The 26,212-nt window shown below is 35.4% G+C and overlaps 1 protein-coding gene across 10 annotated transcripts in view; it reads left to right on the forward strand.

Moving 5' to 3' along the window:
• Window positions 1–26,212, forward strand: part of ORC5 (origin recognition complex subunit 5) — a 183,185-nt gene that overhangs the window by 1,049 nt on the left and 155,924 nt on the right. For all 10 annotated transcript variants that reach the window (XR_008956394.1, XM_057304385.1, XM_057304386.1 and 7 more), the window contains exons 2-6: window positions 1,962–2,054; window positions 3,261–3,461; window positions 12,370–12,444; window positions 15,999–16,110; window positions 21,380–21,510. Coding sequence is in view for 9 of the 10 variants with exons in the window: in XM_057304385.1 (XP_057160368.1) it covers window positions 1,962–2,054; window positions 3,261–3,461; window positions 12,370–12,444; window positions 15,999–16,110; window positions 21,380–21,510 (612 nt within the window). In the remaining variant the exon portion in view is untranslated. The remainder of the gene's footprint in view (window positions 1–1,961; window positions 2,055–3,260; window positions 3,462–12,369; window positions 12,445–15,998; window positions 16,111–21,379; window positions 21,511–26,212) is intronic.

Genomic DNA, 26,212 nt, shown 5'->3' on the forward strand with positions numbered 1-26,212 from the left:
CATCCAACTAAAAATGTTGGATAGCAGTCTAAGTATTAATGGAAAAGTACCATCCTTCTTCTAAAGGTGCACAGTAGTTAGGGAAGCTCTTACTTCCCTGCAATGACTGCATCCTCAGTGTTCTAGTTATAATGCTTTCAGTTAGAGTTATCCATATTGTGACTGAAATATTTTCTCGGTTATGCTCTTTGCATTCCTTCCTTGGAGATGATATAAAACCAGATCACTCCTAACTAGAGCCGTCCTCCAGAAAAAAGAATATTGGCAAATAGAGATGACAGTATTGGTTTGGTGTTGATCACAGAAAGGGTTTCGACCTTTGCTCTTACTGCAGATCACATTTAACAGTGTTAATATTGCTTTTCTTCAAGGTGCTGTGCATGTGGGAGATGCAAAAACTGTAAAAAAAAGAAAAAAAAGAAAAAAAAAGCCGGTTCATATTTCTAAGCAGATCCATTTATTTGCTCAACAAATATTTACTGAGCACCTTCTCTGTCTTAGGCACTGTGCCAGATCCCGGCTAATTACAGTTTGTTAAGGAGATTTATGAGGGTGAAAGGTTAAGTAACAGTGCGAGAGTTCAGTACAATTCTAAGTTACAGTAGAAAAGATGTCATAGGGTGAAATATTACTAAGCAACAAATAGTGGATGCAGACCAATGTGGCAGGATTTTTTTTCGTGTAGCTTGGAAAAATTTCCTGAAGGAAATTTTAAAGGTGAACTATATTATTTGGATAGCAGAAATGCTCAGCAAGCATGCGTTTAATTCTTGGGAGCGCATTTTTGAGCCAGTTAATTTACAGGATTGTTAGATATAAACTTAAAAAAAGGATTCATATACTGAAACATCCATCTTAAGCCTATTTGGGGGCTGCTTTGGCATATGTTGTTAGAAAGTTTTCTCCCATATAAATCTGAGTCCCTGATTTGTCTTGCAAAAGGAAATGTGTAACTTAGTGGCTAGAATGTAATAAATGTTAAATAAATAATAATGATAATAAATTAATAAAGTAAAAACAAATGTGGATATATAAATAAATAATAAAAATAAATGGCTATTATTGCAGTGGTAGATAATGATCATTAGAGACTCTACTTTCTTATGGAAATTGCATCATCCAATATTCTTGTAATTACTTTTTTAAAACATCCCACTAGACTCTGAACTCTTCCAGAGCAGATTTTGTCTTTAACAGGTATTTGTAGTCTTCAATGCATCATGGTTTTCAGCATTTTATAGGTGTCTAATAAATGAATGAAACATATTTGTAGTATGAATGAGTCCAGTAGAGGGGCATTTGACAATCTTTACTTTTCACTAGGCAGCTGACTCTTAACATCTAGCAGGAGGTTCTTGAGAATATGTGTTTTGAAATATATATAGATTTTATTGTTTTATTTGATGAAGTGTGTACATTTAGGCCATGGTAAATATATATGCATAATTTAAAAGTATTAAGTTTTCCAAAGAACAGAGGACTTGTGAAATTCCTTCCAACTTTGTGATTGCATATACTTTGTTTAAAATGTTTAGTGAAATTGTAGCCTGTGGGATTAGATTCTTTAAAGAGTTAAGATAAAAATGGAGTATGGTCAAAGTTATCCTTGAAAAATCTCTGAAATCTATATATTTGAAAATAGAAGAGTTTGTACATATAAACCTGCACAGTAATAAAACTATAAATACATATATACTGTATATATAGCATATAAGTCATATTATATATGTAGTACATACTAAATATACCAAACAGAATTTTTCAGAAATTTTAATTTAACAGAGAAAGTGCTTAGAATTGAATTCAGGTTAAGTTCAAAGTGTAATCATGGATCCAGTGTATGGTCACTGTTGAAATAATTTGGATTGAATATTTTACTTTGCCACGTAAAACTTTCTCATGAGTTGATAATTATCTTCTGTTTTGTGTGTGCAGACTAATACTTGTCTTTTCTGTGTTAGAGGCATCATTTCAGCTTTCCATCAATTTTTATTTATGGACATACTGCCAGTGGAAAGACCTATGTAACACAAACTTTGTTGAAAACTTTAGAGGTAAGAATAACTGTTAACTGATTGTTTTTTAAACTCATACACTCCTAGAAATGGAAGGAATCTGGGAGATTATTTGGTCTAGTTTACCTTTCTCTGAAGGACTATCTTCTACATGAAACATTTCTGACCAATTTTTATTTGTGATATTGTGAACTCTAGTTCGTCAGTGAATAGGGGTTAAAAAAGGTTAGCAAATGTTAGTGAAACTGTGACTGAGAGATAGAAGGTAGCCTTAGTTACATTGTTATTCTGAAAGAGAAAGAAAACCTTCCTTTTTGGGTGACAATGTCACTAAAAATAGTAATAGGTTCCATTGTTTGTGCTAGATGCCGAAAGTTATCTTGCTCAGAATGAGCAGTACTGCTTTTGTGATTTCATTTTGAGAACGGACTATATTTGTAAGCAAATCTTTGTTTCCTTGTTACTTCTGGAATTAACCTCCATTCTGATCTGAGAATTAGATCTCTTCATCTAAATGAAGAGCTAGCTTAATCCTCATAGGAGGATTACTATGGTTTCAAATTCTCAAAATTCTTTTCAATCTAGATTTGTTTATCATTAGAATATTATCTTAAAATTATTAGTTTGAAATTCCTACTGAGAATTTTAACATGTACTTGGGTTTTTTTATAAGAATTCTTTAGAGTAAAATACAAATTTGCTGTGAATCTCTGTAGGAAACAAGTGGCAAACTCAAATAATTGAAGTGAGTTTATTGAGGGTACTGTTGTACAAAGGTTGAAGAAATGTTAAGGGAACCAATAAGGGATGATAAAGCACTGAGAGCTTTTACTCCCCCTAGACCTGAATGGACCATGAGAAGTGGCTGTTACCAGATCATGGTAAGAGCTGTAGCCTTAGACGGGGGCTGCCCAGCTGGAGCTGTAGCGTTTGGTGGAAGAATGTAGCCATGGTGGAATTATGGGCCACTGAGGGATAAGGGGTAGGTTAAGGGAATATTCTTTTGTTCTTCTTACTGCTCTCCTTCAGGCTCCTGGTTCTTCTCATTGACTGAATCCAACCAGAGCCAGAATATAAGAGAGTCTGGGTGATGTATTCTGTCGTAGTCAGCCTCCTGAGGTACAGAGCAGGTTGGGGATCGGAGATGTAGAGTAGAAGGACACCTGGGAAACATCCAACGGAGCCATTACTGTATATGTGGGTTTTCTTTTCTGTTTACACATTTTTTAAATTTTTGTTTTTCAGCTCCCACATGTCTTCATGAATTGTGTTGAATGCTTTACCTCAAGGCTGCTTTTGGAACAAATTTTAAACAAATTGAATCATCTTAGGTCTTCAGAAGGCGGATGTTCTACTCACATAACCTGTGAAACATTTAATGATTTTGTTCGCTTGTTTAAACAAATAACCAAAGCTGAAAGTCTCAAGGATCAGACTGTATATATTGTGAGTAATTTAATTTCATTATTCCATCTATTTGAAAATTGCTTATTAGGTCAATTTCTGTATATTTGTTTCAAGTCTCATTATGTGTATTGCACTGTGCAAAGGTGTTTTTGGGATACAAAAATGTTTTAGATGTATATCTTATCCAAAGGAAACTTCAGTTTAATGGAAGAGTTGTGGCACATACTACACTTGACTATGTGCGGAGTATGATAAGTGATAACCATCCCATGCAAAGTACGGACTTAGGCATATGTGGTACAGCTTCGTGAGGTGATAACATTTGAGATAGACTTAAAAGGATGATTAAAGGATTATAGGAAGAAGCTGAAGAAGGAGAATTTCAGATGGTAGGAATTATGTAAGGAAAGGCATGCAGATGCAGAGGGTAGGGAATGCAAATAGTCCAGTTTTAGTGGGTAACAGTGTATGAGGGGAGAAAAAAAGCTAGGAAGGTAGGTGAGGCAGATCATGGTGTATCTTGAAAACTCTGCTGAAGTGCTATATTTCATTTACTAGGCAGTGAGGAGGTAGTGAGGATTTTAGAGCAACAAATCTGTTTTAGGAAGATTACTCTGCAAGGCATGTTAAATAGATGGATTGGGGGAAGGTGATGCCAGACTGAAGTCCAAAAGATAATTTTCAGGCTCTTATCACTGTTTAAATTAGAGGAGATTTGGGCCTGGACTAGACTTGGGGCGGAAGATGCAGAGAGGAATAAACGGAAGAGACTGCGAAGGTTAAATTTTTCAATTGTGTATGGAGTAGGTTTGTGGGGAAAGATGAATCATTTGATTTTGGGGTGGCTAAGTATGAATCGTAGTTGTTACATCAATGTGAAAATGATTAGCAGACAACTGAAAATGTGTAATGTGTTTTTTTAGTGGATTTTTTAAAATACTTGAGCCCTTTTAAAAAAAATGATTATCTCTGGAATTGGAATTAAATTTTAATATAATGCCTTATTATAACAGCTAAGTTGTAAACTCATTGAAGGGACCAAATCTTATGCATTCTTGCATCTCCTGAAATATATAAAACAGTTCCTTCCACATTTTAGTTTCATTCATTTATTTATTAAGCAAATAACTATTGGGTCCTTCCTGTATGCCAGGCACTATTTTAGATACTGGAGATAGAATATGGAACAAAATAGAGTCTCTGCCCTCCTGCAGTTTATAGTGTAGTTGAGGAAGATAGATAAAAAGCAAGTTAATATGTAAGATGTCAGATACAATATGTTAATAGAGTAAGAGAGAATCACTTGGGCGGGGGAGAGTAGTTACTTTTCTAAATAGAGATGATGACTTAGCTGAGACCTGAGGAGCAAGGAAGGAAGTGAGGAGCAAGCTATGAAGATATGTGAAAAAAGAGTATTCCAGGTAAAGAGATTTACATAAGACTACAAAGGAGACTGGAACATACTTTGTGTATTCAAAGAATACCAGCGAGGCCATTGTGGCTGGAATAGTTTAAGTATGGGGGAGAGTAGTAATGTTGAGGATCAAATGAAGGGTACAAGGATAGAAGCATGCAGACTAGTGTTATGGGTTGAATCATTTCCTCCAAGAATTCATATGTTGAAGTTCTAATCCCTAGTACTTCAGAATGACCTTAATTGGAAATGGGGTCATTGCAGTTCTAATTAATTAAGCTGAAGTTAGAGTAGTTTGGACCCCTAATTTAATATGACTGGTGTCCTTATAAAAAGAGGAAATTTGGAGATAGACATGCACACAGGGAGGATGCCATGTAAAGATTGGAATTATGTTGCCACAAGCCAAGGGACTACCAAAAACCAGGAGAGAGACCTGGAACAGACTCTTCTCTACCACCTTTGGAGGAAGCATGGCCCTCCCAAACCTTGATCTTGGACTTCTAGCTTCTGGAACTGTGAGATAATAAGTCTGTTTCTGGCACTTTTTTATGGCAGCTGTAGGAAACTAATAGAGCTAGTCATAAGGCATTTATAATAAGCTAAGCAAAACATCATGTTGGCTTAGGCCAGGGTGGTAGCAGTAGATGTGGTAAGAAGTGGTCTCAATATATTTTGACAGAGTTTCTGATAAATTGACTGTAGAGGAGGAGAGAAAGAACAAAGTTAAGAGTGACTCAAAAATTGTTGTGCACTTGAAAGGATGGAGTTGTCATTATCTTAGTGGAGAAAACTACAGTGGGGCTCTTGTTGGGCAGGGAGGGAGTGATCAGGAATTTGGTTTGGGGCACGTTAAATCCAAGTACAGATGTTCAGTTGGCACTTGGAGACTGGAGTCTTAGGTTAAGAGAGGCCCACTGTGGAGATATGATTTCAGAGTTGTGAGTATAGAGGTAGCAGTTCTTAAAGCTGTGAGACCATTAGGTCACCAGGAGAGTGAGTGAGTTAGAAGAGGCGAGTCCAAGTGCCTGAATCTTGTGGCAATCTCTTTGTTATGGGATGAGATGAGGAAGAAAAATGAGGACAGAGAAGAAATCAATGATGTATAAGGAAAATTTGGGTAAGTGCAGTGTCCTGGAAGTCTCACTATGTTGCCCCTTTCCTGATCCTTTGACTAGGGAGAGCAGGGTTTTGTTAGGGCTTTTTTGGTTTATGCTCATTAGCCTTTCTGTGTTGCTGGTTTCTTCAGCTCCACATACATGCTGTGTGAGGCAAAAACACAGCTCAGGCAGTACACTCTCTGAAGTGAATTGTCATTCCTCTGCTCTTAAGGCCTGTAGCTGGTCTGTCTTCTCTCTACCTTTCAGAGCCCTGTTTGTTTTATATATAATATTCAAGATTCTTGGTTTTACTTAGCAAAAGGAATAGGAAAAAAATACATCTACTCCCATCTTCTCGGAGGTAGAAGTCTAATTTCTTTTAAAATGCAAGTGCATAGTGAGGAATATAGCTATTATTAGTACAGTTCTGCACCATTACCTTAATTTATGCCAAGGCAACTCTAACTTAACCCACTATTACTTGCACTGTCAGTGCAAATATCAACATGGTGAAAAGGGCAAATAACGTTTCAGTATTACTATGAAAATAGTTTTGACTTTGCCAACCTTTTGAAAGGATACCAGGGACCACCCTTCCCACCCTGAAGGGGCTGCAGACAATACCTCAAAACCAGTGTTCTAGGAAATAAAGTTGGTGTTTCAGTGAGATAATGTAGGAGACAAGATAGATCACTGGTGGAGAGAAATTTAAGGAATTAAGAGTCCATATCAGAAAGGGGGCATTAATGTGGGTTTTGAAATACCCCCAAAATACAGGGTCATAATAGGGAAGTGTTAGTAAGAAGCCGTAATATTTAAAGAATGAGGAGGAATGACCTCAGTATATGTGGATGACAACAAGGAGTTTCAAAGCTAAATGTCTTTAGGTAGGAGGGAAAATCAATATTCTAGAAACACCTTGACAAGTAAGTAGGGCCCTACTCATTTTTCAGATCTATTGGATAGAAGTAAGTGTTCAGTAAGTACTTGTTAGTTGGCTGAACATTAAGTGTGAGAAAGTTTGCCGGTGTTTAATGTGGTGCAAATCAAGAGTCTGTTAGAATACCTTTGTTTTTTTTTTTTTGTTTTTTTTTGTTTTTTTTTAAAGATTTTATTTATTAATTTGATAGAGAGATAGCCAGCGAGAGAGGGAACATAGGCAGGGGGAGTGGGAAAGGAAGAAGCAGGTTCCCAGCGGAGGAGCCTGATGTGGGGCTCGATCCCAGGACCCCAGGATCACGCCCTCAGCCGAAGGCAGACACTTAATGACTGAGCCACCCAGACGCCCCTGTTAAAATACCTTTGTGTAAATTATTAAGATAAATGTTTGGATCTGAATTAAAATTTTTACTTCTCTGAATATTATCTGAAAATTGCTTTTGAAGAAGGATCATTTATTAGAATATCATAAAATCATTAATTATACTGGGTTAACTAAATTAAATTAGAAGAATGAACTATTAATTTATTGCTTCAGCTTTGTGTTTTGCATTAAAATGGGCATAAAAAATGGGCCAATTATTTGAATTAATCTGTGTCCTGGATTAGAGTTATTTAAATGGAGATTGATGGGGAAATTGTATAATTGCATAGTGGAGAAAATAATTTATATCTTTTTAGGAGTAAATAATTTTAGCTTTATTTTTGTCTAATTAGGAATGAAATATCTTAAGTTGATTACTCTCATAGATTGTTTCAAGCTTTCAATTAATAAAACATAAAACAGTTTGGACTACTTAGGGAAACAATATTATTACATTCTTTGCATTTTAATTTTGTTCCTAATTTAAATGATTATAGTTTCCAATAAGATTTATTAATAAAGTGTAAATGTTAAAACAACCCAGCTTTTTGAATTTCAGTTCTGCAAAGAAAATGTACAAGATAAACCTAGAGCATTTTGCCATAATAGAAAGCTCAGAAACTATCAACTACAACTGTGGTCATTCAGAAAGACACAGAATCTCATGTATTGGAAGAATTAATATTGTTAAAATGTCTGTAGTTTCCAACGCCATCTATAAATTCAGTGCAATCCCTATCAAAATTCCAATGACATTTTTCACAGAAATAGAGAAAACAACCCTAAAATTTGTATGGAATCACAAAAGGTGGAAGAGCCAAAGCAATGTTGAGAAAGAAGAAAAAAGCTTGAGGCATTGTACTTCCTGATTTCAAACTATACTACAAAGCTCTAGTAAACAGTATGGTACTGGCATAAAAATAGATGCATAGACCAACAGAACGGATTTGAGAACACAGAAATAAATCTTCCCATATACATATGATTAATATTTGGTAAGGAAGCCAAGAATGCTCAGTGGGTAAAGGATAATGTCTTCAATAAATGGTGATGGGAAAACTGTAACCACATGCAGAAGAGTGAAGTTAGACCCTTATTTTACGCCATTCACAAAAATTAACTTGAAATGGATTGAAGACTTAAATATAAAAACTGAAACCATAAAACTCCTAGAAAAAAAGCATAGGAAAAATGTTCCTTGACCTTGGTCTCAGCAACAGTTTTTTACTATTAATTAATTAATTAATTTTAAAGATTTGAGAGAGAATCTCAAGCAGACTCCCCACTTGCACAGAGCCTGACGAAGGGCTCGATCTCTTGACCCTGACATCATGACATGAGCCTAAATCAAAAGTCATGAGACACCCAGGCGCCCCAGTAACGGTTTTTTAAATATGACACCAAAAAGCACAAGCAACAAAAGCAGAAATTAATAAGTAGGACTACATTGAACTAAAAAACTTCTGCACAGCAAGAGAAACAATCACCAAAATGAAAAAGGCAATCTATAGAATGGGAGGAAATGTTTGCAATCATCTACTGAACAAGGGGTTCATGTCCAAAATATATAAAAAATTCGTGCAACTCAATAGCAAAAAAAAAAAAAAAAAAAAATCTGGTTAGAAAATGGGCAGAGGACCTGAATAGACATTTTCCAAAGAAGACATGCAAATGGCCAGGTACATGGAAAGGTGCTCAACATCACTAATCAAGGAAGTACAAAGCAAAACCATGAGATAACACCTCACACCTGTTAGAATTACCATCATCCAAAAGACAAGTATTGGCAAGGATGTGGAGAAAAGGGAACCCTTGTGTACTGTTCTTGGGATAGTTAATTGGTATAGCCACTGTGGAAAAAACAGTATGGAGTTTCCTTAAAACATTAAAAATAGAAATACCATATGATTCAGCAATCCCACTTCTGGTGTATATACAAAGGAGATGAAATTTGGATTTCAAAGAGATATCTGCACTCCCATGTTCATCACAGTTTTATTCATAATACTTAAGACTGATTGATATATGTATACACACACACACACACACATACAATGGAATATTATTCAGCCATGAGAGGGAAATCCTGCCGTTTGTGACAACATGGATGGACCTTAAGGGCATTATGCTACATGAAAGAAATCAGGCAGCGACACTTAAGGATATGTGGAACCTAAAAAACCAAACTCATAGAAACAAAGGAAAATGGTTGGTTACTAGAGGCTGTGGGATAAGGGAAATGGAGAGATGTTGGTCGAAGAGTACAAGCTTCTAATTATAAGATGAATAAGTTCTAGGGGATCTATTATACAACATGGTGATTATAGTTATGCTATACTGTGTTATATATACTTGAATGTTGCTAAGAGAGAATAGATCTTAAATGTTCTCACCACAAAAAAGAAATAATTATATGAGGTGATGGAGGTGTTATCCAAAGCTACCATGGAAATCACTTTAAGTATAAAAGTGTATCAAATCAACAGTTGTATGCCTTAAACTTATGCAGTGTTATATGTTAGTTACATCTCAAAGCTGGGGGTACAAAAAGGACACAGAAGCTAGTTTGAAGGGCCTTCTACTGGCCAAACATGGTACAATTTGGCCATCAAAAAGAACGATCAATTCAGTAGGTGGAAGTACATTAGATGTGTTAAAATCCATGAATTTATAATGTTACCAAACAAATATATAAAAAAACGCAAAACCTCAGCTCACTGGTTACCATGGGAGTTTCATTTACTAGGGCACTGAGTAGGCTGAATAATGGCTCCTGAGGATATCAGGTCCAAACCCCTGGAACCTGTAAATGACCCTTCATTTGGAATGAGGGCCTTTGCAAATGTGATTACATTAAGGGTCTAGAGATGGGGAGATTTACCAGGTTTATCTGGGTGATCCCAAAGCGTCATCACAAATGTTTGTGTAGGAGAGAGGCAAAGGGAGGATTTGACTAAACCACACACACAGGAGGAGGCCAAGTAATAGAAGCAGAGGCAAGCAGAGTAAGAGAAACTTGAAGATGCTCGCCTTGAATTACGTGGCGTTGCAGCCACAAGGCAAAGAATAGCCTGCAGAAGCTAAAAGAGGCAGAGAATGGATTCTACCTCAAAGCTGCTGGAGGGAGTGGTGGCCCTGCAGACACCTTGATTTTGGCTCTGTGAAACTGATTTCAGGCTTAGGACTTCCAGAATTGTGAAGAAATACATTTTTAGTCTGTATTAAGCTACAAGGTTTGTGTGGTAATGTGTTATAGCAGCCGCAGAAAACTAATAGAGGCACAAACTTAATCTGAAAATTAGTAGATAAAAGGAAAGAATCAAGCATTTATCCCATCTGTCCTGTGTGAACTTTATTTCTGAGTAACTAAATAGCAGATGAGGCAAAGTTCTTTCTAGAAAAATGTCCTCCAACAAATGCAGAAAGAATCACAGAAAATTAAGTTTTGTAATACCTAAGAAAGTTCTAGATATAGGCAATGATCATCAATTGGTGCAGAAATCATTTGGTGAAAAGCTGCTGAGGAACTTTATAATGGATGGATCAGGCTGACAATACCTGAACCTGTCAATCAATCTTAATGTCACAGAGAGACAGCCAGGTATTGTGTTCCTGATGTGATTCAGTAAGAAGTACAGAGCGCTGTTCGTGAAGTATTCTTGACCAAAACTTGAACCTGAATCTGATCAAACCTCTAGATTTATTGACTATTTTACAGGAAATACAGGGGATATAAGAACATGTTAAATGATACTAAAGAGATGCAGTCAGCCAATTCAGGATGTGGAAAATTCTATACAATGGATGACCAGGTTTCAACAAATACATAACAAGGAAAAAAGGAAGAGTCAGGGGAAATGTTATAATTTAAAATTGACTAGAAGACAAACCAAATACAATAAGATTCAGCATATGAACCTTTTTGGATCCTGAATCAAATAAATGAGCTCTAAGGAGACATTTGTGGGATAAGTGGGGAAATTTGAATATTGGTTATTACATGATGTTAAGAAATATTGTTAAATTTTTTAGGCATGATAAAGATACTGTGATTATGTTTTAAAAAAAATGGAAGTTCTTCATCTCTTAGAGCTGCATACTGACATATTTACAGATGGAGTGGTATGTCTGGGATTTGCTTTAACATAATCCAGCGAGATGGTGAAGGGGAAAAGAGGTGGATAGAAGAAACAAGATTGACCATATGTTGATGTTTGTTGGGGTTGGATGAAATATATGTGGGAGTTACTGATCTCTGTATTTTTGTATGTATTTTAAAATTTCCATAACAAAAAGTAAAGACAAAGGTTAGAGTAAATATTTTAGACAGTGTTATGAAGACCTTGATTTTATTTTTATGGACTAATGGATGACCTCTTGAAGCAAGTTTTTTTTTTTTAACATTTTTTATCAATATTTCAAACATATAAAGAGAATAGTGTAATGTATTCCAATGAACCCATCACCCTGCTTCAGTTATCATTAACGTGGTCAAACTCGTGTCATCTTTACTCTGTACATTGTTCCCGGTATCATATTATATTATCCATGATAACATATACATTCTCTCCACATATCTATATACATCATATATATGTTATCTATGACTATATATGCTTTATCTATATATATTACTTATTTATATGCTATATTCATATATGCTATATATAACATATATACCATATATCTGTGAAAGAGAAGTATCTTTTAAAATAACAGAGAGGTATCTTTTAAAATAATATAATACCAATGGCTTTATAACTGAACAAAAATTTAACTTTTATCAAATGGAATAAAAAATGTATCCAGTTACTTTTCTTCTATACCTAGTAAGATAGCCTTAGAGCATTGATAGTATATTTAGAAAAGAAACCTTTTTAATGTAGCTGTGATTCATTTTCTATTTAGAAATTTAGATGTAAATACTATTGTAAGTAGTCTTTTAATTTACTAATTTGACCTGTTTGAAATGTCTTCTACAAATGTAAATACCAGTTAAAAGTTAATTCATAGGTTACAATTTTTCTTTTTAATATGGAAAATTCAAGTCTTGAATTGTGTATTATATGATGTTAACGTTTTGTAGAGAGCTTTGTAAATTGATTTTGACACTGCATTTTTTTTTATAAGGTTCTAGATAAAGCAGAATATCTAAGAGATATGGAAGCAAATCTTTTGCCTGGGTTTCTTAGGTTACAAGAATTGGTAAGTAATGTATGAAAGTCTTTTTGCCCTATGACCTAATCAGTAGATTGTCTTGTCATATTTTCTCATTTTGCCAGTCTGACAGGTGAGAAATGAATCTTCACATAATTTTAATTTGCATTTCTCTATTATGACTGTTGTTGAGCATTTTTTCCAAAGTAAAAGTGGTTTGTGACTTGCTAACATTTATTCTTTATTTTAGCTTTTTACTTCTAATTGTGAAGTGACTAACCCTGCTTTCTTTTAAAGGTTTTAGGTGTTTGCTAGAGTAAATGGTGGGGGCCTAAACTTTAGACTTTATGTAAGAATTTTTTAATTTTCTTTTCAGTAATCTAGAAAAAGAATGGTATGCCAATTCTGGGCCTCTTGAGTTCTACCTCATGGCCAGTCAGTTTCAAAACCGGCTTTGTATTTCAATTTATAAATTGTGTTGGCACTGAATAGTATTAATACCACTCTAATTGTCATGGACTAATGAGAAAAAAATAGGGATGGATTTAATATGCATATGTGTCAGGTCAAAGCCAAATAATAATATTATGGCAAATCAGGGTTTTGCAGAAGTTTGAATAAAGACAACTGGAGAGAGAATTCATTGTCACCAATACCAATTGGTATAGAAATGCTAAACTCAAAAGATCTGTGGCTATTTCCTGTTTGTACCATAATCAAAAGTGAGCAAATATTTAGTTTGATAAAAACAGTATTGTTAATCATCATATTCAATTACTGTTAATTTAAATTTTATTGATTTTGTAGTTTTGTATTTAACTTATAGGTTTATTTTTGTTTTTGTTCTATAATCCTATAAGTACTTTGAGCATAAATAGTTTATACCTATCTAGTTTTATGTCTGTGTTACGTATTAAGTAACATTATAATGAAAATTAATATTTGGAGAGACAGTGCTTACAGCATTTCCACCTTTGAAAAGTTAAACATTTACTGAACATAATACTGAAATTTGAGAAACTGTTAGAGGTTCAGAGAGGCTTTCCAAATGCTGTTGATATCATTGTCTGCCTGAGGTTGCTTCCTAAAATCCACTTTTAGTAATAGTATTGGGCGGGGGGTGAGCTCTGAGTGGATAGGGTTACAGACCTGGTATATAGCTCTTGGTAGTCATCCTGGAAATTTCCTTACATAGTCTAGCCTTTGCTACTTAGGTGAACTCCTGGCATTTTACTACTAAGACCAGGAACCCGTCCTCTTTGAGTAGATACCTCCTCCTTCATTGCTTTTTTTGTTTTGTTGTTGTTGTCATTGTTGCTATTTTTAGGTTTATTCATTTATTTTAAGAGCATGCTTGTGTGTCTGCAGAAGTGGCGGGAGGGGCAAAGGGAGAAATCTTGAAGCAGACTCCCTGCTGAGCACCGAGCCTAGCGCTGGGCTCCATTTCATGACCTATGAGATCATGACATGAACCAGAACCAAGAGTCAGATGCTTAACTGACTGAGCAACCCAGGCATTTTTTTATTGTTTCGTTGTGTTGCATTTGTGGTTTGTTTGTTTGTTTTTGCATACCTTCATCCACTGTCCCCATTGCTCTAGGATTCCTTGTCTGGTGTCTAGAGTACATTCTTGCTGCCCTCTTGCTCTTCCACTATAGCTTACCTCATTTTACCCCTCATGCCTAGTAATGGTCATCATGCGTACCTTCATAGTAGTTAGGCCTTTCACTTTTTTTTAGTTGTAATTATGGAAACTGAAGATGATGAAAAGATTCACAGTAATCTCACCTCTACCAGAAAAGAGACTTGTTTTGACATTTCTGGAAATATGCTTGATTTTAAAAAATATATTTCATTTAGGAGAAATCTAGTAAAGGCATTTCATGTGGGTTTTTTTTTTTTTTTTAAGATTTTATTTATTTGAGAGAGAGAGAGTACGCTCCTGTGTGCATGAGGTTGGGGAGAGGCAGAGAGGGAGAGAGAAGCAGACTCTCCACTGAGTGGGGATCCCAACATGCGGCTCGGGGCTCAGGGCTTAGTCCCAGGACCCTGAGATTATGACCTGAGCTGAAGTCATATGCTTAAACAGATGAGCCACCCAGGTACCCCAGCATTTCATGTTTTTTATATTACATATCTGAGCAAAATGAAGTTTAAGTTATGATAGATATCATTGTATATTGAAGGTGAGATGAGGTGTGAACATTACCAACTTAAAATTCTTTCAGATAGATAAATATCATCTGTTTTTTAGACCTTTCTATTTTTTTATAATAATTTTTTTATTATGTTATGTTAGTCACCATGCAGTACATCCTTAGTTTTTGAAGTAGTGTTCCATGATTCATTATTTGCGTGTGACACCCAGTGCTCCATGCAGTATGTGCCCTCCTTAATACCCATCACCGGCCTATCCCAATCCTTTCTGTTTTTGAACTGATGTTATCAAATGCTTTTAGATGATCATTTTTTTAAAGCAAAACCACTCAATGCTATGTAATCAAGATTGTATTTAGAGTATACTTTTTTATCCCTATAGAAATAAATTCAAGGACACAAAAAACATTTGAAAGTAAAAATCCTTTCCTCTTTCTCAAAAAGAAGCTAGATTTTTGTGGAATTATTAATTTACTGAACTCAGCTTATCTTTGTTAGCCAAAAGAATGTTTTTCTAGGTAATGAAAATTGGAACATAAGATTACATGTAAGTTAGGAATCAATAAATAGTAAATCACCATCAAAGTATAGTGTAATTTATGTGTTTGGATCCTAAGAATAGTTATAGAACAAAACAGCTATCATGCCTGCTCTGTCACTTGGGAGATGTCAAAAAGAATATGGGAAAAAATTAAAATTTGTGTTGAAAATGCAGAAGTGTGTCTCCAGATAAAATGTAACTAGCATCATAGGGCATTTGTGGCCACTCTGTAGGACATATACATGCTGAGCTTGTTTTCTTAAGTGTTCATTTTGGTATACTGATAATACTTCCAAATAGACTTCAAAAGATGACTTTACTTTACAGTGGTGTTTTGTGTGTGTATTTAATGTTTTTAATGTATATTCAGCATGTTTTGCTCATGTGTTTGTGTGAAAATAGCTTTTAAAAAAACCCTTAAAAGTTTCCTAATGCTATATGGTTTTAAGTACAGCATATCCCTTTTTGTTTAACTCTTATTTCCTCTCTGGGTTTCTGTAGCTATTTTAATGATAAGAGATATTAAGTTGCACATTTTTTTATTGATTGTAAGCTAATGATTTCCTTGAAAATTCCCATAAAAGGATCTCGTCTTAATTATTAAGCAAATGCGCTTCTTGGTTTCTATAAAAGAAACCCTTGTATGACTGTCCTAGCGTTCATGGGTAACCGAAATGTCGGTTAACCTAAAAGTTTTATGGAAATTCTAAGTAATTATGTATGAAAATTTGCATGTGGGTGAGCTCCTTGATTAGGTTTTATAAATAAGGCTTATTAATATGCAAATAACTTGTTATATGTTGTAACTTTGCTGGGTTTATTTGAAAGAAAAATTCAAATGGAATTGCTGCTCTGATTAAGATTTTTAAATGCAAAGTTACTTTTATTTTTCTTTCTTTTCCAGACTGACAGAAATGTGACTGTTCTATTTCTCAGTGAAATTGTTTGGGAAAAGTTTCGTCCAAATACTGGGTGCTTTGAGCCATTTGTCTTGTATTTCCCTGATTATAGCATAGGTAAATTTTAAAACTTTGTTTTGACAAATGATATTCACTAAAATAGTTTTTGTTTTTTGAAAGATTAAGCTAGCCATATTCAAATGAAATTCTTTGATGTCTTAATCTTTTCAGATTTGCTGCCAATCTCAGATAAAACGTTAAGTATCTGCACTTACAGAGGCTTTATTTTGGAACTGTGAGGGGTTATTCTCACATAGTTACTAAAGTTTTTTGAATAAGTATTCTTCACATATTCGTGCTAATGGTGTATTTTCACATTTTTTAGTCAGTATAGTAAGATGTATATATTGTGGTGGTAATATCCATACAAATAAGAGTCAGACTAGGTTGGCAAAGCACATCTAAATTGTGTGAAAATCTTTATTTACCATATATTTGGGTTAAGTACTATGTGGAATGTATCTTTTAACTTTGTAAATCTCATTTTATTTTTCGTTAGTGTTCCTCTTATGATACCAACTACTAGGCCTTGCATTTCTTATTTCTTTTTGGTTTTTATTTTATCTTAAATTTCATAGATCTTGATTGTTTTTGTTTTTGGAAGAACACTGTAGCCTTTTGTGTTGCTGAATAGTTTTGTAGATTAGTATTGTGTTGTCACTATACAAGTATGATGCTTCTGATTCAAAGTTTATGAATGTGAAACATAACGCAGGCTATGAAAAAATAGCATTCCTTGACCTTGGCCTCATTAACACTAGCCCTCTGAACTAATCAGCTGTAAACATTCATTGTTAAGATAAACACATTTTTGCCTACTTACACTGGAACAGCAATCAAAGGACACCTTGCCTGAGCTAATTAACTGAAATAGAAGAAAGGAACCCAAAATAGGTAAAGGGAACCCTTATTTTCAATAGCTTCTCTTACATGAAGATTGCAAAATAGGAAGAAGAGAAAAGAGTAGGAAGAAAAGGAATAAATCAAGGATTTCATTAAAAAAATTCCTTTGTGCCTGTGTCATCACTGTTCAAAGTTAACTTATTTCATGACCCATTTAGGGTTTAAGTACTGAAAAACTATTTAGAATTTAAGGAAATTATTTTTTTAAAAGCTGATTTTCTACATCTTAGTGAAGTTGTACTGAAGTATGGTATAATTGTAGAATTTGATTTAAAATTTTGGAAAGTAAAGATTACAAAGCATCACAGATGGAGAGAATTTGGGGATATATTTAATTAAAGTGATCTGGCCAATTTCAGAGAGTATGTAATAATGGAGCCATGCTTAATCTGATGATTTAATTCAGGGCCTTCTACATACCAAGATTTTTTTTTAAAAAGCAACCCATAATCACATAGAAAGGCATTCAAAAAGGAAACATTAATTGATAAGCCAAATTGTAGTTAGAGTAAGCATGGAACCAGAGTAAAGGGATAATCTTAGTGGCTAATGTCATCCAATCATAACTTGATACACATACCATTTATAAGAATATGATATTTGATGTTCAGGATGCCCTGTCTCAGCAGTGATCACTAGGGGTCCCAGTTTGGAATTCTTGTTTCTAATCTCTACCACATGCAGACTACTCATCTTTTGGCAAGGCGGTTTTTTCCCCCCCCCAGTGAATTATAATGCACTTCATCAGCTTTTTGGTTTGGTTTAGTTATTCTATCATTCAGGAAAGGTTATGCTCCAATAAACAATCTGAAAATCTCAGTGACTTATAGTTTCCTGTCTCACAACATTTGTGCTGTTTTTGTACTGTGTTTTACTTCTATATTTATTATAAACTGCATATTTTTAAAAAAGATTTTATTTGAGAGACAAAGTATGAGAGAGGGGAGGGGCCAAGGGTGGGGAGAGAATCTCAAGCAGACTATGGGCTGAGCACGGAGCCCAATTTAGGGCTTGAGCTCATGACCCTGAGATCATGAGCTGCACTGAAATCAGGAGTTGAACACTTAACTGACTGAGCCACCCAGGTACCCCAACATAAACCCCATATTAAATTATTATTTGGACTTGAAAGAAATAAAAAATCTTTTATTGTTTGTCTTGCTTGAGCTTCTTGGATGCATGAATTGTATAGTTTCAATGACTTTGGAAAATTTTCAGCCCTTGTTTCTTCAAATGTTTTATCTTTGTTCCCTGTGCCCCCTTTTCTTGCCTTATCCTGGGACTGCATTATATGTATGTTAGACCACTTGATATTGTCTCACTGAATCTGTTTACTTATTTAAATTTTAAATCTTTTTTTTTTTAAAGATTTTATTTATTTATTGGACAGAGAGAGACACAGTGAGAGAGGGAACACCAGCAGTGGAGTGGGAGAGGGAGAAGCAGGCTTCCCGCTGAGCAGGGAGCCCGATGTGGGGCTCGATCCCCGGACCCTGGGATCATGACCTGAGCCCAAGGCAGACACTTAACAACTGAGCCACCCAGGCACCCCTAAATTTTAAATCTTTCTTCTTTGTGTTTTATCGGGGATAGTTTTTTTCTCTATGTCTTTGGATTCACTGACTTTTTTTTCCCTCTACAAGTGTCTAATCTGCAGTTAATCCCATCCACTAGAATTTTCATTACAGATCTTACTATGCTTTTGTTTTCCTTTGTGTTTTTGAGCTTATGAGATGTTTATAATAGTTGTTTTAATGTCCTTGTCTATTGATTCCATGATCTCTTTCATTTTGGGTTTGTTTCTGTTGACTAATTTTTATCTATTATGGGTATTCATTATACTACTTTGTGTATTTAGTAATTTTTGATTGAATAACAGATATCTGTTTTTTGTTGTATGTTGGACATTTTTCTAGGAAGCATTTAAATTTCTTGAAGATATATCTGACTCTTTTAGGGGTATTTTTAAGCTTTTTTGGAGGGATGCTCTGGAGTGGCCTTTTTTCCTGGGGTAATTTTAGCTCTGCTTTTACGACATAGCCCTTCTGGGATCTCTACTGAATGCCACATGTATTCAGCATAGTTTTTTCATTCTGACTGGTGACAGTATGAATGATTTACAGTTCTTTGTGAGCTCTGATAACGTTTTACTGACAACTCTCCATTAATTGTTTAACCCCAGAAGTAGTTCTTGCTTGGCCTATAGGGTTTTACTCTGTGCATATAGAGATTGGTATTCAGGCAAGACTCAAGGAGAACCCCTATGTAGATTTCTGGAGCTGTTTCTTTCCATAGCTCTTTCTCTGTTGTACTCTACCCTGCACATTCTGACTGCCTTAGATAGCTCCCTCTACTCTGGTCTTTGTGTTCTCATTGGGATTAATGGCTCCTTTTGGAACTTTTCTGTACCACAGTTCTAAAATTACCTCTTGTTAGAAAGCCTGGCTGATGGCTCATTTGTTTCCTTTTTTCTCAGGTATCACAGTCCTTTATTGCTTGTTGTTTGATGTCTGAAAATAGTGTTTTTTTTACATTTTGTCCAGTTTTTAGTTTGTTGCAGGAAATATTTCTGGAGCCTCTTACTTTTTCATGACTAGAAGCTGAAGTTCTTCAAGTTAGAAATGGTTGTTCTTTGTGTTTTAAACTATACTTTGATAGTGTAATTTTGGGACAACAGGAGACCAGTCATATGGTTTCTCCTTCCCTTTATTTACTACCTGTTAGCATACTATTTTTGACTTTCTGTTAAAGTTGGGATTTTTCCATAAGTTTGAATAGTCCCAAACCATTCGAGCTTCCATAACATAGAGTTGTACTCTGCAGTTTTGCCTGTAGTCTTAACTAAGCAGCTGGTTTATTTTTATAGAAACACAGTGAGATCTCTAACTCTTATAACACTTATAACACTTCCGTCAGGATTGAGCCAATGGTAACAACTAACCAACTTTCATGTGAGGCACTGAGAGTCACCGGTAAGGGGTGTCTAGATAGAGATGTTCAGGAGGAGCTTAGGAGTGCAGTCTGAGCTGGAAACCTGTTTTCCAGATTTCTGCATCCATGCATTTGTAGACTATCTTTTTTGCCTTTGTATGTTTATCTGTCTGACCATCCATCCCTTCTATCTCCCAAGTTTTAAGGCACCTTTTAGAAACTTTCTGTGTATCCTATATTTTTCCATGCATGGTTTTAAAAAGCTTAGTAACATTAAATTTAAAATGTCCTATTAGAATGTAAAAATACATGGACTCCAAAGTCAAGTTTTGGACTTTGTGTGTTTTTTTTTCAGTGGTTATGATATAAAAAATGCAGATCTAGTAAGTCTCTCATACAGAATCCGTTCAGGATAATATTCCAAGCATGTGGCTGGGCTTTGAAGTGTGCTATGTTTTGTTTTTTCAGTCAGCAGTCCTATCTAAAAGAGCCCTTGACATATAACTATATATATGTTTCTCTTAATATATATCCAGTGATAGGCCATATATATTGTTCGATCTTGCACCTGTATCTAACTGATTGTGAGGAACAAGAGAGTGGTAGAGTCAAGGGCTGATGGTAAATGACATAGTATCCATGGTAAAAATACTCACCTTTTAAAGGGAACCTGACTTGGTCAGAACATCCTATAAGAGTTTTTACTTGTAAGTATTGCAAAAATCCTGAACCTGTAGAACTAGTCAAAGAACCCCTAACTGAGGACTCTAAAGAGACCGTCGCACCAGGGAGCCAGAGGGAATTGCAATAAGGAAAGAATGACTAATTGATTTCATGTACTAAAATGGGAAATTTTTAAATAACGGGTGGCTGTTTCACTTTTAATTTTAACTGTGCTTCTACAATAGGATATTTCCAGCAGGATAAAATAAAGTTTAGGATTCTAAATGTGTGATATTGTATAAAGAGTTTAAGATAGATGAGAAATACAGTAAAGATACCAAAGCTTTAGGAAGAAAACATGATTCTTAAAAGGAGGAATGACAAAGTAAAGATGACAATTTTCATAAAAACTTATGAATTCTTTTTATTTTTGAAAAAATGAAAAGCATTTTCCAGTTTGGTGGTTGTTTATGTAGTACCCCTGCTTGTTTCTAGTTGATTTAGGCAGAAAAAGAAATAGAGCATATATTATTTTTCACTCTTGATATTGATTTTGCCTGCAGAGGTTCTTGAGATTTTCTTTAGATGCCATTGTTTAATATTTGTCTTAAGCAATTTTTAGTAATGTTTTTAGAATATTAGATTCATAATTCTTTTACCTCAGTTTCAAAAGTTGTGTTACTTTTCTACTCTTGGAACAGTTTCCTTATTCCTTAATAGTCGTTGGGCCTGTATATTTATTGTTTTATACCCTTGTTATAAAATGCCAGAAGTTATAACTTTTTGGGTGCTGGGTTAATCCTTAAGTTCATGTGTGTCCTTTGAACAGGGAACCTTCAAAAGATCCTGTCACATGATCATCCTCCAGAGTATTCAGCTGATTTCTATGCTGCCTACATTAATATTCTTCTTGGAGTTTTCTACACTGTCTGCCGAGATTTGAAAGAGCTCAGACATCTGGTGAGTGAGCTTTTTACTTTAAAAAAAAAGAAAAGTACATCTTTTAATATTTTTCCATGTAGAAGTGTTGTGAGGTAGGCTAGAAGCTGAACATTTATTCTAGAAATTTGGATATGGCCTTTTGAGGCTAACGTAAGTAGGTGGAAGTCTGTTCCTTATTACAAACTTCAATCTGATCAGAAAGCCTTCATTCATCTTTAGTTATGTCTTCTCACTCTTCCTTAGGAGTGTTTTTTGTTTCCTTCTTTCTCTTTTTCTAATTACGGAAAATGTAAAACTTCATTAAAATCAAAATGAAGAGAAACAGAAGGTGTAAAAGCTTAATAAGTAATTTTATGTCTTTTAATTTTTGTAACGTTTCTCTCAGGTTTTGTGTATGTAGCAGTAGTGGTCTGGCATCTAGATGAACTTAAGGATAGTCAGAAGCCTTACTTACAGGTCTTTCATGAGCCACGGACCTTGAATTACTTATCTTTATATAAAGGATTACTTTTAATATTTATATGAATAATTACTTAAAACATTATTTAAAAGAGTAGTAAAGCTATTTATATTTCACAGGTAATTTATAAAGTAATAAGACTTACTTTAATTTTTCTTTCATCTTTCTACTTTTTTTTTTTTTTAATATTTTATTTATTTATTCGACAGAGATAGAGACAGCCAGCGAGAGAGGGAACACAAGCAGGGGGAGTGGGAGAGGAAGAAGCAGGCTTATAGCGGAGGAGCCTGATGTGGGGCTCGATCCCAGAACACTGGGATCACGCCCTGAGCCGAAGGCAGGTGCTTAACCGCTGTGCCACCCAGGCGCCCCAATCTTTCTACTTTTTAATTGGGTATGAAGGGGAGGAGGCAAGAGTATCTGGTTTCCCTTTTAGAAACCTTCCATTAATACTAAGATGTAAGAAAAAGTAGTAATATAATTAAGGCTGGAAAACAGTTACTTTTTTTTTTTTTTTTTAAGATTTTATTCATCCATTAGAGAGAGAGAGAACATGAGCACAGGGAGGGGCAGACGGAGAAGCAGGCTACCTACTGATCAGGGAGCCTGATGCGGGACTCAATCCCAGGACCCTGGGATCATGACCTGAGCTGAATGAAGGCAGTTGCTTAACCGACTGAGCCACCGAGGCGCCCTGGAAAACAATTACTTTAAAAGGAACAAATTCTATAGGTTTTAGCACGTTTTCTTTGTTTTACTCTTTGCTCTGAAAAGAGTCACGTAGAGGGATTCAGTATGTGTTTGAATGTGTGTTTGAGACAGGATGTAGAAGAAGGTGACAGTTTCAAATCGTGTTTACATTTAGTATGTTTTTCTAAGTTTTAGATTTTAGGCTTCTTCTGATGTAGATGTAGACACCAAGCATCTTCTGAGTAGGGAAAAAAGAAGAGACAAGCTTCTAGTTCAAGCTCATCACTAACATTTCTCCAGCAATTGAACGTCTTGGATCCCTGGTGCCCAAAGGAAATGACAGCAGAGGGGCTTACAGAGAGGAGAGGGGTTAGTACACAGTACCTGCATGAGGTAGAGTCAAGGGGAAACAGTCCTCTACCATTTTGCCTGGGAAGTAACCTGCAGTTACCACAACTTACCTGAATCCTGTGGGAATCTGCGCCTGCAGCCATTTCAAAGTAGAGCGTAAAGTGTAAGAAGAAAGAATTATTTAGGAAACTACATCTAGATAAAGTGTAAAAGAAAATATGTATTTAAATATGGTATCTTATACAGTCCCTTTTTAACCCTTTAGGTTTTACTGAGAAATTGTTTAGGGATGAAGTTATAGTTTTGTTGTTGTTGTTATTGTTACATCATGTTCATAAACTTGAAGCTTGAAGGGTGGTTTAAGCTTTTACTACTACTAGTAAAACTAATATATGTAAGAAATGATCTTTAAGCACAGGAAAAAAGTAGCAGTGTTCTTATTTTCCTCCATATGTGGAACATAGGATAATAAAGGTATATTTTCCTTCAAGTGGATACTATTTGTTTCAGAGTTTGTAAATGTCATAGTTATTGAAAGTTTAATAAATCACCTGCAAAGGATTCTTTTTAGGCATCTTTTCTATGTATATGCTTTTAAATTTGCTTTATAAATTATTTCTTTAAGTACTATTTTTTTTGGAGGCTAAGTGTGTAGGTAGCACAAGATAAGAGAAAGTAAAGTACTACTTCGAATATTCATTTAGGTTTGTCCTTTCTGTTTTTATGATAGTCTTAAAAAATAGTCATTATAATTTTTAAAATGGCCAGCAAGTTATTTTATATTCATTTATAAATGCCAAACACAGAATGGTTCATTTCGTAAAAATTTTATTATTTTATTTTATTTTATTTTTTTAAAGATTTTATCGATTTATTTGACAGAGAGACAGCCAGTGAGAGAGGAACACAAGCAGGGGGAGTGGGAGAGGGAGAAGCAGGCTCCCAGCGGAGGAGCCTGACGCGGGGCTCGATCCCAGAACGCCGGGATCACGCCCTGAGCTGTAGGCAGACGCTTAATGACTCAGCCACCCAGGCGTCCCTACATGGTCCTTTTAAAACAAATCTGTTACACATGAAGTTTATTGTATTTTAAACTTTTTTCTTTTTATTTTTTTATTTTATTTTATTTTTTTAAAGATTTTTTTTTTAAATTTATTCGACAGAGATAGAGACAGCCAGCGAGAGAGGGAACACAAGCAGGGGCAGTGGGAGAGGAAGAAGCAGGCTCATAGCGGAGGAGCCTGATGTGGGGCTCGATTTCATAACACCAGGATCACGCCCTGAGCCGAAGGCAGACGCTTAACCGTTGTGCCACCCAGGCGCCCCACTTTTTTCTTTTTAAATATCATAATTTTCTTAGAAATTACTCAGAAAAATTAATTGCTTAGGCAGAGCTTAGTAATCTTTTAGAGTGCAATTCCAAGTTTCTTTCTTTTTTTTTAAAGATTTGATTTATTTATTTGACAGAGACAGCCAGCGAGAGAGGGAACACAAGCACGGGGAGTGGGAGAGGAAGAAGCAGGCTCTCAGCAGAGGAGCCTGATGTGGGGCTCGATCCCAGATCACTGGGATCACGCCCTGAGCCGAAGGCAGACGCATAACGACTGCGCTACCCAGGCGCACCAATTCCAAATTTCTTATGCCAAGTTTTTGTTGTGGTTAGACCATGTGCCTGTGGTGACCAGTGACATAGTGACTAAGAAGTGGGTGTCCCATAATCAAAGTATGTATGGTAGAATGAGCAGAGGACTTAATATTAAAATACCTCAGCTCTGCCACTTACCAGCTATGTAATGTATGTAATTTTATGTACTTCAGGTTCCTCATTTTTAAAGTAGGGGGGAGTAGTAACCAAGAATACATATCTCAGATGAATTTTATGAGGATAAAATGAAATATTCTCTATTAAAGTGCTTATAAAAATATGTTAAGTGATATTACTGATAACACTAAGTTATTTGAATAAATATTCTCCTTTTAAAGTACAAATAATTTCTGGGGGGGATCATTTACTTTTTGTGAATTATTTTGACAAAATAATACAGCTGGTTTTTATGTAGCCAGGACCCAGCACTTTCTAGGGAATAGAAGTTTCGATCTTACTTTTGAGCAGGGGACTAGGTAGATCGTCCCATGGATGTTTGGAGCATGGGGAGAGGTGGGTTCTGGGTCACAGGACAGTGAAGGGAGCTGGCGCAGAGAAGCTGCTCAGAGTTACAGAGCCTTCTGCCTTGCACATAACTCGCCTAACATGCAGCTGACCAACCCAACGTAATTTTTACTTCAAACAGTCTGACACTCTCAAATCTCAAATTCTTTCATGTATTTTTCAAACAATTATTATTATTTTTTTGATAAGGAAGAAACTGTCACAGTTCTGAAATGGTTGCAGATTTGTCTCCTAGCTCTCAGTTGACTCAAAAGACAGTACACACCAATATGTTTCTATACATATTAGGTATTTTTGCTTTATTTTTACGATATGATTGTATGCTAGAGAAAAATGGTCCCTGAGAATGAAAATGAATTAGATTATAAAATTTTGCGAATAAAGAATCATAGGGTCTGGCTCCAGAGCATGTGTTCATAAGCACTAGACTACAACTACCTCTTAAATAATAGCCAGTATAATTGAGTACTTTTTGTGTGCTGGCCACTGTTTTAAGCCTTTTACCAATATTGACTCAATTCTTAAAACAACCCTGTGAAGGAAGGCATTATCATGAATTTTCATTTTATAGATGAAGAAACACAAGTGTCATTTACCAGCAGTATGTTCTTGGCAAGTTACTTAACCTTTTTGAACTTGAGTTTTCTCTTTTGTTAAGTAGGTATAATATCTGCCTCAGAGGACTTTTGTGAGGTAAAAAAAAAGGGGGGGGGCGGGGGGATCACGTGTAGAATGCCTGATAGCTGAAGGGGATCAGTTAATTTTAGTTCTCTTCCTCCCTCTGCGGAGCAAACGTTCATGGACTTAAAAATATATTGTAATCTTCCTGTGTCCAAGAACATAAACCATGGCTTGGGTATGGAGACTGCTAACTAAAACTGCTGTAGGCTTGCATCATATGTTAAAGTCATAAGAATATGAAATTTGAAGGATGATCTGGCAGAACAGCTATCATTCCGTTGATTGCCAGGTTTGGTTTGACAGATGGCTGGGTGAGTGGGTGTCCTTCACCACTCTTTTATATCTTTATACTGGTTGATTTATGAATG

This window comes from Ursus arctos, unplaced genomic scaffold (assembly GCF_023065955.2).
Source record: "Ursus arctos isolate Adak ecotype North America unplaced genomic scaffold, UrsArc2.0 scaffold_3, whole genome shotgun sequence".
Taxonomy (NCBI): Eukaryota; Metazoa; Chordata; class Mammalia; order Carnivora; family Ursidae; genus Ursus; species Ursus arctos.